Raw genomic sequence first — 13,019 nt, 5'->3', positions numbered from 1 at the left:
GGGAGGATCATTGATGAAGCAGTTGAAGATGTTTGGATCTAGGATACTATCCTGAGGAACTATTGCAGAGATACCATGGAGCTTAGATGATTAACCTCCAACAACCTCTATCATTTTCCTCTATGCCAGGTATGACTCCAACCAGCAGAGATTTTCCCTCAATTTCCATTGACTTCAGTTTGTGAGAGCTCTTTGATGCCACATTTGTCAAATCAGTCTTGGTGTCAAGGGCAGTCACTGTCATCACAGGAATAAGAGACAAAAAAAACCTACAGATCCTGAAATCCAAAATGTACAGGCAGGGGTCTGGAAGAATATAGCAAGCCAGGCAGCATCAAGAGGTGAAGAAGTCGACTGAAGAAGGGTTACACCGGAAATGTCAACTTCTCCACCTCCTGATGCTGCTTGGCTTGCTGTATTCTTCCAGCCTCCTGCCTGTCTATCACAGAAATAACACAGAAATTGATGAGGGATAGTCTAACATAGCACTGTACTGAAGAGGATAACACAACAGTGAATGAGGTAGAGAGTAACAAAGCAGCGAGTGAACACAGTATCACAGCAATAAGTTGAGGATAGAGTGTGAATTGTAACACAGCAGTGAGTAAGGGATAGAGCAGTAAGAGAGAGTAATACTGTAGTGAATGAGAGGATAAGAATAACATAGCAGAAAGGTATGAATAGAGTAACACAGCAGACAAGGATGGATAGAGTTACAAAGGAAGAGAATAACAGCAACGAGTAAGGGATAGAATAACAAATCAGTGAGTAGGGATAAGTACTGCTGTAAGTAGTTGGTTAGCACAACAAATACAGAGAACACTGCAGAAACTCAACAGGTCTGGCAGCATCTGTAGGGACAGAAACAAAGTTGATGCTTTTGAGTCCAGTTTGGCCTTTCTTCAGAACTCAAATGCCTCAGAACTGTTATGGATTAAAACAGAACTGAATGAGGGAAAGAGTAATAGAACTGAATGTAGGATAGAGCAACAAAACGGGACGAGGGATGAATAGGACCCCTCAAAGACCAAAGTCGACATGTATTTGTAGAACTGCAGGAAATGGGTGAGGTCCTCGATGAATATTTCTCCTCTGTGTTTACCGTGGAGGAAGACATAAAAACTTGAGAACTTAGGGAAGTTAGTGATGATATCTTGGGGACAGTCCATATCACAGAAGAGGAGGTGTTGGATGTATTAGAATGCATGACAGTGTGTAAATCTCCTGGTCCTGACCAGATATATCCAAGAACACTGCAAGAGACTAGAGAAAGAATTGCAGGCGCCCTGGCTGATATTTTTGCATCTTCATTAACCATGAAGACTGGACAATAGCTTATTCAAGAAGACCTGCAAAGAAAAGCCTGGGAACTATAGACCAGTCATACTAATATCTGTGGTAGATAAGTTACTTGAGAAGATTCTGAGAAATAAGATATTTGGAAGTGATAGCTTTCAGAGCACTACTCCTTTGTCAGATAGCTACAACCTGGTGCTGTGTGATATTTAACTTTGTCCACCCCAGTCCAACACTGGCACCTCCACAACTTGGATGAGAATGTACAAGGCATGATTAATAAGTTTGTTGATGACACTAAAATAGACAGTATCGTAGACAGTCAGGTTACCAGAAATTGTAGCAGGACCTTGATCCGTTGGGGAAGTGGGCCAAGAAATAGCAAATGGAGTTTAATAGGGATAAGGTCTTGCATTTTGGAAAGTCAAATCAGGATAGGAGTTTCATGGTGATTGATAGGGCCTTAAGGAGTGTAGTGGAACAGAAGGAGCTTGGAGTTCAGGTGCACGGTTCTCTGAAAGTAGAGTCACAGGTAGACAGGGCAGTGAAGAAGACTTTTAGCACACTGGCCTTCATCAGTCAGGGCACTGAGTATAGAAGTTGGAAAACACATTGGTGAGGCTGCACTTGGAGTATTGTGTTCAGTTTTGGTCACCTTCCTATAAGAAAGATATTATTAAACTGGAAAGAGTGAAGAAATTTACACGGACGTTACCAGGATTCATGGTCTGATCAATAAGAAGAGGTTGAACAAGCTAGGACTTGTATTTTTAGAGCACAGAAGACTGAAGGGTATCTTATAGAAGTGCATAAGATCATGAGAGGCATGGATAGGATAAATGTACTCAGTCTTTTTCCCAGGATTGGGGAATAAAGGACTAGAGGTCATCATAGAGTCATAAAGATGTACAGCACAGAAACAGACCCTCCGGTCCAGCTCGTCCATGCTGACCAGATATCCCAACCCAATCTACTTGCCAGCACCCAGCCCATATCACTCCAAATCCTTCCTATTCATATACTCATCCAGATGCCTTTTAAATGTTGCAATTGTACCAGCCTCCACACTTCCTCTGGCAGCTCATTCCATACACTTACCACCCTCTGCATGAAAGATTTGCCCCTTTAGTCTCTTTTATATCTTTCCCCTCTCACCCTAAACCTATGTCCTCTAGTTCTGTACTAAGCTGAAAAATGTGTTGCTGGAAAAACGCAGCAGGTCAGGCAGCATCAAAGGAGCAGGAGAATCGACGTTTCGGGCATAAGCCCTTCTTCAGGAATCCTGCTCCTGCAGCTTCTCCTGCTCCTTTGATGCTGCCTGACCTGCTGCGCTTTTCCAGCAGCACATTTTTCAGCTCTGATCTCCAGCATTTGCAGTCCTCACTTTCTTCTAGTTCTGTACTAAGGTTTCTTTCACAGAGGGTGGCACACATATGGAATGAGTTGCAAGCAGAACTGGTTGATGTGAGGACATTAACAACATTTAAAAGGCATTTGGACAAATACATGAATCGCAAAGGCTTAGAAGAATGTGGGCCAAGTGTAGGGAAATGAGGTCATCCTTGGTGGACATTTTAGTCGGTGTGGACCAGTATGGGCCAAGGGCCTGTCTCTGTGCTATAAGACTCTATGACAACCTGCAACAGCTCAAGCAACAAGCTCATCTCCATCTGCTAAAAGACTGGACCCAAAAGCTATTGTTTCCTGTCTGGGAGCAGCGGGGAGACAGAGCGGAGGTGACGCTGGAGACAAGCAGGTTGTTGGGAAGGTAAGGACTTAGTATAAATTTGGGCAGCGGCTAATACACATGCAGTATCTCCCTCCCACCAGAAGAAAAAGGACTCTGTAAGATAAGGTTTATTTTATTTTTCTTTCTTTTCTTTCATATATTTAAATGCATTGTTTGGTTTTAGTTGGCTGATGTAAAGTTAAGGCTTACAATGGCAGGGGACCTCAGACACACGGCATTTGCCTCTTGCCTAATGTGGGAGTTCAGGGAAGTGGCTGACGTCCCTGCCTCTTACACTTGCAAGAAGTGTGTCCAGCTGCAGCTCTTGTTTGACCACATGACTGCTCTGCAGCCGCAGATGGACACACTGTGGAGCATCCGCAATGCTGAGGAGGTCATGGATAGCACATTTAGTGAATTGGTCACACCGCAGATTGGAATTACTGAGGGAGACAGTGAATGGGTGACCAAAAGGCAAAGAAAGAGTAGGAAGGCAGTGCAGGTGTCCCTAGCGGTCATCTGCCTCCAAAACAGGTATACCATTTTGGATACTGTGGGGGCAGATGGCTCTCCAGGGTAGGGCAGCAGTTGCCAGGATCATGGCACAGTGGTGGGCACTGCTGTTCAGAAGGGCGGGAAAAAGACTCATAGGGCCATAGTCATAGGGGATTCTATTGTCAGGGGAGTAGATAGGCAGTTCTGTGGCCAAAAACAAGACTCCCGAATAGTATGTTGCCTCCCAGGTGCTCGAGTCAGCTGCAGAGCATTCTAAAAGGTTAGGGTGAACAGCCAGTTGTTGTGCTGCATATAGGCACCAATGATATAAGTAGAAAACGAGATGAGGTCCTGAAAGCAGAATTCAGGGAGTTAGGAGAGAAGTTAAAGAGGAGGACCTCAAAGGTAGTGATCTCACGATTGCTACCAGTGCCACATGCTAGCCTGGGTAGAAATGAAAGAATAGGCAGGTTGAACACGTGGCTTGAGGGCTGGTGTAGGAGGGAGGGCTTCAGATTTGTGGGATATTGGGACTGATTCTGGGGAAGGTGGGAGTATTATAAATTGGATGGTCTTCACCTGAATCAGACTGGAACTAACGTTCTTGGGGAGTTTTTGCTACTGTTATTGGGGAGGTTTTAAACTAATGTGGCAGGGGGCTGGGAACCGAAGAGAAGACTACTAGACAGGTGGAAACTGAAGACTATAAGAATCACAAAGTTAGCATTACCAAGGGGAAGAGCAGATTAACACAAAATAACTGGTGGCCTGAAGTGCATATACTTTAATGCAAGGAGTATAGTGGGAAAGGCAGATGAACTTAGGCTTGGATTGGTGCCTGGGAGTAAGACGTTATTGCAATCACAGAGACTTGGTTGAAGGAAGGGCATGATTGGTAACTAAATGTTCCAGGATATAGATGCTTCAGACAGGACAGGGAGGGAAGTAAAAGGTGGGCGGAGGAGTTGCATTGCTGGTCAGGGATGATATCACAGCTGTGCTCAAGGAGGACACTATTGAGGGCTTGAGCAGTGAGGCATTATGGGTGGAGCTGAGAAATAAGAAGGGTGCAGTTACGTTGGTGGGGCTGTATTACAGGCCTCCCAACAGTGAGCGTGAGATAGAAGAACAAATAGGTAAACAGACCATGGAAAGATGTAGAGGCAACAGGGTGGTGGCGAAGGGAGATTTTAATTTTCCCAACATTGACTGGGCTACACTTAGTGTCAGAGGTCTGGATGGGGCAGAATTTGTAAGGAGCATCCAGGAATGTTTTCTAGAGCAGCATGTCAATAATCCGACAAGGGAAGGGGCCATATTGGGCCTCGTGTTGGGGAATGAGCCAGGCCAGGTGTAGAAGTTGCAATGAGGGATTTCTTTGGGAATAGTGACCACAATTCTGTAAGTTTTGGAATACTCATAGACAAAATGTGGATTGGACACAGCTATTTGAAGGAAAGTCCACATTTGATATGTGGGAGGCTTCCAAAGATATGTTGAAGATAGTGCAGGATAGGCAAGATTTATGAACTGTGGATCATAAGAAAAATCATGCAACTAGCCAAGAGGAAAAGGGAAATGTACTAGTGGTGTACCGCAAGGGTCGGTGTTGGATCCACTGCTGTTCATCATTTTTATAAACAACCTGGATGAGGGCGTAGAAGGGTGGGTTAGTAAATTTGCAGACGACACTAAGGTCGGTGGAGTTGTGGATAGTGACAAAGGATGTTGTAGGTTACAGAGAGACATGGATAAGCTGCAGAGCTGGGCTGAGAGGTGGCAAATGGAGTTTAATGCAGACAAGTGTGAGGTGATTCACTTTGGTCGGAGTAACTGGAATGCAAAGTACTGGGCTAATGGTTAAGATTCTGAGTAGTGTAGATGAGTAGAGAGATCTCAGTGTCCAGGTACACAGATCCTTGAAAGTTGCCACCCAGGTTTACAGGGTTGTTAAGAAGGCATAGCTTTTATTAATAGAGGGATTGAGTTTCGGAACCATGAGGTATACAAAACTCTGGTGCGGCTACACGTCGAGTATTGTGTACAGTTCTTGTCACCGCATTATAAGAAGGATGTGGAAGCTTTGGAAAGGGTGCAGAGGAGATTTACTAGGATGTTGCCTGGTATGGAGGGAAGGACTTACAAGGAAAGGCTGAGGGACTTGAGGCTGTTTTTGTTAGAGAGAAGAAGGTTGAGAGGTGACTTAATAGAGACATATAAGATAATCAGAGGGTTAGATAGGGTGGACAGGGAGAGCTTTTTTCCAAGTATGGTGACGGCGAGCAGGAGGGGGCATAGCTTTAAATTGAGGGGTGATAGATATAGGACAGATGTCAGAGGTAGTTTCTTTATTCAGAGAGTAGTAAGGGTATGGAATGCTTTGCCTGCAATGGTAGTAGATTCGCCAACTTTAAGTACATTTAAGTTGTCATTGGACAAGCATATGGAATAGTGTAGGTTAAATGGGCTTCAGATTTGTATGACAGGTCGAGGGCCGAAGGGCCTGTACTGTGCTGTAATGTTTTATGTTCTATGTTCTATGTACAAAGGGTCCAGGCAGCTAAGAACAGAATGGGCCTTGGAGGAGTACCGGGAGAGTAGGACCATTCTTAAACGAGGAATCAAGCGGGCTAAAACGGGTCATGAAATAACTTAAGTGAGCAGAATTAGGGAGAATCCCAAGGCTTTTTATTCTCATATAAGAAGCAAGAGAGTAACTAGAGAAAGATTTGGTCCACTAAAGGATAAGGAAGGAAGGTTGTGTGTCAAACCTGAGAAAATGGGTGAGATTCTCAATGATTACTTTGCATCAGTGTTCACTAAGGAATGGGAGGTGATGAATGCTGAGATTCGAGATAGAAGTTTGTTTACTCTGGATCTTGTTGACATAAGGAGGGAAGATTAGATTAGATTAGATTACATACAGTGTGGAAACAGGCCCTTCGGCCCAACAAGTCCACCGAAGCGCAACCCTCCCATACCCCACATTTACCCCTTACCTAACACTACGGGCAATTTAGGATGGCCAATTCACCTGACCTGCACATCTTTGGACTGTGGAAGGAAACCGGAGTACCTGGAGGAAACCCACACAGACATGGAGAGAATGTGCAAACTCCACACAGTCAGTCACCTGAGGCGGGAATTGAACCCGGGTCTCTGGCGCTGTAAGGCAGCAGTGCTAACCACTGTGCCACCGTGCCGCCCATAAAGATGTATTGGGTAGGCTAAAGGATATTAAGAGGAACAAATCCCCAGGACCGGATGGGATCTATCTCAGGTTGCTGAGGGACGCGAGAGAGGAAATAGCTGAGGCACTGACAAACATCTTTATAGCATCCTTAAACACAGGTGAGGTGCCAGAGGACTGGAGGATTGCTCATATTGTCCCCCTGTACAAGAAAGGTTGTAGGGATATTACAGGTAACTGCAGACCAGTGAGCCTGATGTCAGTGGTGAGGAAGTTGCTGGAGAAGGTACTGAGGAATAAAATCTATTTATATTTGGAAGAGAATGGGCTTATCAGTGATAGGCAACATGGGTTTGTGCAGGGAAGATCATGCCTTACCAACTTAATAGAGTTCTTTGAGGAAGTGACCAACTTGATAGATAAAGGAAGGGCTGTAGATGTCATACACATGGACTTTTGTAAGGCCTTTAATAAACTAATAGAGAACATGAAGTCACATGGTGTACAGGGTTTTCTAGCTAGGTGGATAAAGAACTGGTTGAGCAACAGGAGACAGAGAGTAATAGTTGAAGCGAGTTTCTTGAAATGGAGAAAGGTGTTCCGCAGGGATCAGTACTGGGGCAACTGTTGTTTGTAATATACATAAATGATCTGGAAGAGGGCATTGTTGGTCTGATCAGTAGGTTTGCAGATGACACGAAGATTGGTGGAGTAGCAGAAAGCATAGGGGACTGTCAAAGAATATAGGACATTATATATAGACTGGAGAGTTGGGTGGAGAAGTGGCAGATGGAGTTCAATCCAGGCAAATGTGAGGTGATGCATTTTGGGAAGTGAAATTCTAGAGCGAACTATACTGTAAACAGAAGAGCCTTGGGAAAGGTTGATGAGCAGAGAGATCTGGGAATTCAAGCCCACTGTACCCTGAAGGTGGCTGCACAGGTGGATAGAGTGGTCAAGAAGGCATATGGTATGCTTTCCTTCATCGGATGGGGTATTGAATATAAGAGCTGGCAGGCCATGTTAAAATTGTACAAGACTTTGGTTCGGCTGCATCTAGAATACTGTGTACAGTTCTGGTCGCCACATTACCAAAAGAATGTGGACACTTTGAAGAGGGTGCGGAGAAGGTTTACGAGTATGTTGCCTAGTATGGAAGGTGCTAGCTATGAACAGAGGTTGAATAGGTTAGGATAGTTTTCATTAGAATAAAGGAGATTGAGGGGAGACCTGATTGAGGTCTACAAAATCATGAAAGGTATAGACAGGGTAGATAGAGTTAAGTTTTTTTCCCAGGGTGAGGGATTCAAAAGCGAGAGGTCACGCATTCAAGGTGAGAGGTGAAAATTGTAACGGGGATATACACGGTTAATACTTTACACAGAGGGTGGTAGGTGCCTGGAACGCATCGCCAGCAGAGGTGGTAGAGGCAGGCACATTAGATTCATATAAAGTGGCTTGACAGATGCATGAGTAGGTAGGGAGCAGAGAAATACAGATGCTTAGGAATTGGGCGATTGGTTTAGACAATGGATTTGGAATGGTTCAGGCTTGGAGGGCCAAAGGGCCTATTCCTGGACTGTAAATGTTCTTTGTTCTTTGTTCTTTGTTCTATAGCATTACACGCACACCCAAACATATGTTAAGATATTGGCTAGCTAAAACTTAACTCCCTTTATTTAACATTTGAATTACTATTCCTCATTTGAGACTTTCCTTTTAATTTTGTTTGCGCCATAGCTAAGTGATATAAACCCAATTTTAAACCAACGAGTTTTGCTTGTGCTGGTATCCAAAAGGAAAACTGTGAGACTAAAACCTGACTGGAAATAGAAGCCGTATCTGATTTATACATTGATTGGAATCTGTATGATTTTACTTGTGAAATCATGTATTCCTTGCAAATGGAATTTCTTGATTACAAGTTTAAACACAATGCCATTTTTATAGTTATAAAATAACCAATCTCTTGCTGTACATTAAATATTACAGATATCCTAACACCGCCTGGGATATCTCTTGATCAGTCATCTGGAGTGTATTTGGAAGGAGAGACTGTTACCATTACTTGCATCACAAATAAAGAATATCATGATAAGATCTATTTTTACAAAAATAATCAACTTCTGTCATCATATCAACTGTCCATAAAGGATAGCATTGGAACCTTCATAGTTAGCAGTTCAAGCCAAGGAGGGCAGTACCAGTGCCAATATGGAACCTTGGTCAAAACAAGACGATTATTGTCCCAGCTCAGTGAGGCTAAGACTGTCATTATCACAGGTGAGTGACTGAGAATGTATCTTTTCCAAGTTTAATTATTTCTGTTAAAAAAAAACTAAATTCAATGTGATGTTGTCCATCATATACAGACAATGGTTGAGTATTCCATTCTTCACAGGGTCTCTTTTCCAAAGACCCCTGAACACAAAGTGAAATCATTACAGAAGATAAATGCTCATTATGTAATTATAAAGGAATCAAATTAATCTGAAATGGTAGCAAAAGCTCAAAGTATTCCACAATGAATGGGAGAGAATGTTGGACAAGGAGTAAGACATGCATTATAAGAAGGATGTGGAAGCTTTGGAAAAGGTGCAGAGAAGATTTACTAGGATGTTGCCTGGAATGGAGGGAAGGTCTTACAAGGAAAGGCTGGGACTTGAGGCTGTTTTTGTTGGAGAGAAGAAGGTTGAGAGGTGACTAAATAGAGACATATAAGATAATCAGAGGGTTAGATAGGGTGGACAGGGAGAGCCATTTTCCAAGTATGGTGACAGCGAGCACGAGGGGGCATAGCTTTAAATTGATAGATATAGGACAGATGTCAGAGGTAGTTTCTTTACTCAGAGAGTGGTAAGGGTATGGAATGCTTTGCCTGCAATGGTAGTAGATTCGCCAACTTTAAGTACATTTAAGTCATCATTGGCCAAGTATATGGACGTACATGGAATAGTGTTGGCTTCAGATTGGTATGAAAGGTCGGCACAACACTGAGGGCAGAAGGGCCTGTACTGTGCTGTAATGTTTTATGTTCTATGTCAGTGCCTCCTCAGGCTCCCTTATCAAGTCTGTCTCATTGCTCAACACTAAATCCAATATTGCCTGTTCCCTAGTGGGCTCTATCACAAGCTGCTCCAAAATGCCATCTCATAGATATTCCACAAATTCCTGTTCTTGTGATCCACTACCAACTTGATTTTCCCATTCCACCTATATGTTGAAATCTCCCAAGATCACTGTAACCTTGCCTTTCTTACACACCTTTTCTGTTTCTTGGTGTATCTTCTTTTAATTCATTCGTGGGACCTGGATGTCTTTGGTTGGCCAGCCCATCCTTATTTGCCTTTGAGAAGGTGGTGGTGAACTGCCTTCTTGAATCGCTGCAGTCCACTAGGAAGAAATTCCAGGATTTTGACCCAACAACTGTGAAGGAATGAGTATATTTCAAAGTCAGGGTAGTGAGTGGCTTGGAGAGGAACTTGCAGGTAATGGTGTTCCCAAGTACCTGCTGCCCTTGTCCTTCTAGATGGAAGTGGTCATGGAAACCCTTTGGAAAGTGCTGTCTAAGGATCTTTGGTGAATTTCTGCAGTGCATCTTGTAGATAGTACACACTGCTGCTACTGGGTATCGGTGGTGGAGGGATTAAATGTTTGTAGATATGACGCCATCTAGGCTTTGTCCTAGATGGTGTCAGTCTGGTGAACCTTACTGGACTCACTTAGTCGCAGGAGTGTCTTTCCTCAGACTAGGAGACTAAAAGTGCACACCATACTCAGGGCCTCACCAAGACCCTGCATCACTGCAGCAAGACATCCATACTCTGATACTCAAATTCTCTCACTATGAAGGCCAGCATGCCATTAGCTTTCCTCACTGCCTGCTGCACCTGCATGCCAACCTTCTATGACTGTTCCAGCATGACAGCCTCACCTTTTCCTAAACTGCCACCATTCAGACAATAATTTTTACTTTCTGGTTTTGTGACTAAAGTGGAGAACCTCACATTTATCCACAATATATTGCATTTGCCAAGTATTTACTCACTCAGTCTGTCTAAGTTATCCTGCAGCCTGTTAGCATTCTACTCACTGCACACACTGCTACCCAGCTTAGTGTCATCTGCAAATACAGAGATATGGCATATGGCATGGTCCCCTTGTTCTGGTCACCTCCTCAAAGAATTCTAAAAGATTTGTCAGGCATGACTTCCCTTGGTCAGGAGGCTGAAAAGCAGTTGGTCAGTCTGTGACTGGTCTCTCGATGATAACCAGCAAAACCAGTTGATTAAATGGAAATTAACATGAACGGAGTATTTGGTGCACTAGAAAAAAGAGGATAGAAGGTAAAAGGGCAAGAGTTACATAGGAATGTAGGAGTAGGACTAAGCCATTCAGTCTCTCAAGCCTGCTCTGCTACTCCAGATCATAGCTATTCACCTACCTCTGTGCCATGTTTGTGGGTAGGGCTGAGGAACCGCAAAGAAAACTATAATGGGAGTTATCTGCAGGTCTCCAAACAGTAATCAAGGTTTGCTATCAAGCAGCTCAGCAACAACCTGCTCAGTGATGCCCAGTTTGGGTTCCACCAGGTTACTCAGCTCCTGATCTCATTACAGCCTTGGTTCAAACATAGACAAAAGAGCTGAATTCCAGAGGGGAGGTGAGAGTGACAGCCCTTGACAACAAGGCCCAGTATGGCATCAAGGAACCCTGACAAAACTGGAATCAATGGGTATCAGGGGGCAAACACTCTGCTGGTTAATCATACATGGCATAAAGGAGGATGGTAATAGTTGTGGACAGTCAGTCATCTCAGCTCCAGGACATCTCTGCAGGAGTCCTTCAGGGTAGTGTCCTAGGCCCAACAATCTTCAGCTGCTTCATCAAAGATCTTCCCTCTGTCATAAGGTCAGAAGTGGGGATATTTGCCAGTGATTGCACAGTATTCAGCACTATTCACGATTCCTCAGATACCAAAGCAGTCCATGCTCAAATGTAACAAGATCTGGGCAATATCCAGGCTTAGGCTGACAAGTGGCAAGTAACATTCACACCACACAAATGCCAGACAATGACAATTACCAATAAGAGACACTCTAACTACCGTCCCTTGACATTCAACCGTATTGCCATCATTGAATCCCCAACGGTCAACATCCTTGGGGTTAGCATTGACCAGGAACTCAACTGGACTCACCACATAAACACAGTGGCTACAAGAGCAGGTCAGAGACTAGGGATAGTAACTCACCTCCTGACACCCCAAAGTCTATCCACCATCTACAAGGCACAAGTCAGAAGTGTGATGGAATACTCTTCACTTGCCTGGATGGGTGCAGCTCTGACAACACTCAAGAAGACTGATTGATTCACAGGACAGCAGGACTGACATGTAGGAAAGACTGGATCAACTGAGCTCGTACTCGCTGGAACTTAGAAGAATGAGGGGGAGTTTCATAGAAACATGTAAAATCCTGATGGGAGTGGACAGGCTAGTTGTGGAAAAAATGTTCCCAATATTGGGGAAGTCGAAAACAAGGTGTCAGTCTCAGAATAAGGGGTAAGCCATTCAGGACTAAGATGAGAAAGAATTTCTTCACTCAGAGAGTTGTGAACCTTTGGAATTCTGTCCCCACAGAAAACTGCTGGGGCCAGTTCTTGATATATTCAAGAGGGAGCCGGACATGGTCCTAGCATATAAAGGGAGCAAGAGGTATGAGGAGAAATTACATGATCAGCCATAATCGTATTGAATGGTGGTGTGGGCTTGAAGGACCGAATGGCCTACTCCGGCACTTCTATTCTATGTTTCTACATTCTCAGGATATGAGGTAGACTGTTTTGGACTAAGATGAGGTGAAATTTCTTCACTCACAGAGTGATGAACCTGTAGAATTCTGTACACAGAAAGCTCTGAAGATACTGATGAAAAAATGAATAGAGTTTCTAGCGCGTTATGTATCAAGGGATACTGAGAGAGAGCTGGAATGTGGTGTGTGAGATCGAGGATCAGCCACAATCATGTTGAATGTGGTGCAGATGATGGACTGAATGGCCCACTCTTGCTCCGATTTTCAATATTTCTGTATTTTCTCCATTTAACATTATCTAAGTGTACTTGCTGGGATCAGGAATATGAAGCAAACCCAAGGGTAAACAACTATTTGAACTAATGAATGAATTACTCAGCCAGAGCTCTAGAAACAGCCTGCAACATTTGGTGGCATTCATCATATCTGCTGTACACTGTGTTCCAAAGTGTTGAATACCAAAATAAGGCCAACCTGCCATTCAACTAATCATCAC

General features: G+C 43.7%; 1 protein-coding gene across 5 annotated transcripts in view; it reads left to right on the top strand.

Moving 5' to 3' along the window:
- LOC148137464 (Fc receptor-like protein 5) overlaps window positions 1-13,019 on the top strand; it is a 108,701-nt gene that overhangs the window by 52,095 nt on the left and 43,587 nt on the right. For all 5 annotated transcript variants that reach the window (XM_087982327.1, XM_087982331.1, XM_087982329.1 and 2 more), the window contains one exon: window positions 8,703-8,993. In XM_087982327.1, the coding sequence (XP_087838453.1) occupies window positions 8,703-8,993 (291 nt within the window). The remainder of the gene's footprint in view (window positions 1-8,702; window positions 8,994-13,019) is intronic.

This window comes from Chiloscyllium plagiosum, unplaced genomic scaffold (genome assembly GCF_037043375.1).
Source record: "Chiloscyllium plagiosum isolate Xiang-an unplaced genomic scaffold, Cpla_swu_hap1 HiC_scaffold_43, whole genome shotgun sequence".
Taxonomy (NCBI): Eukaryota; Metazoa; Chordata; class Chondrichthyes; order Orectolobiformes; family Hemiscylliidae; genus Chiloscyllium; species Chiloscyllium plagiosum.
The sequence above is the reverse complement of the archived record's forward strand: the minus strand, read 5'-3'. Positions and strand labels throughout refer to the sequence as shown.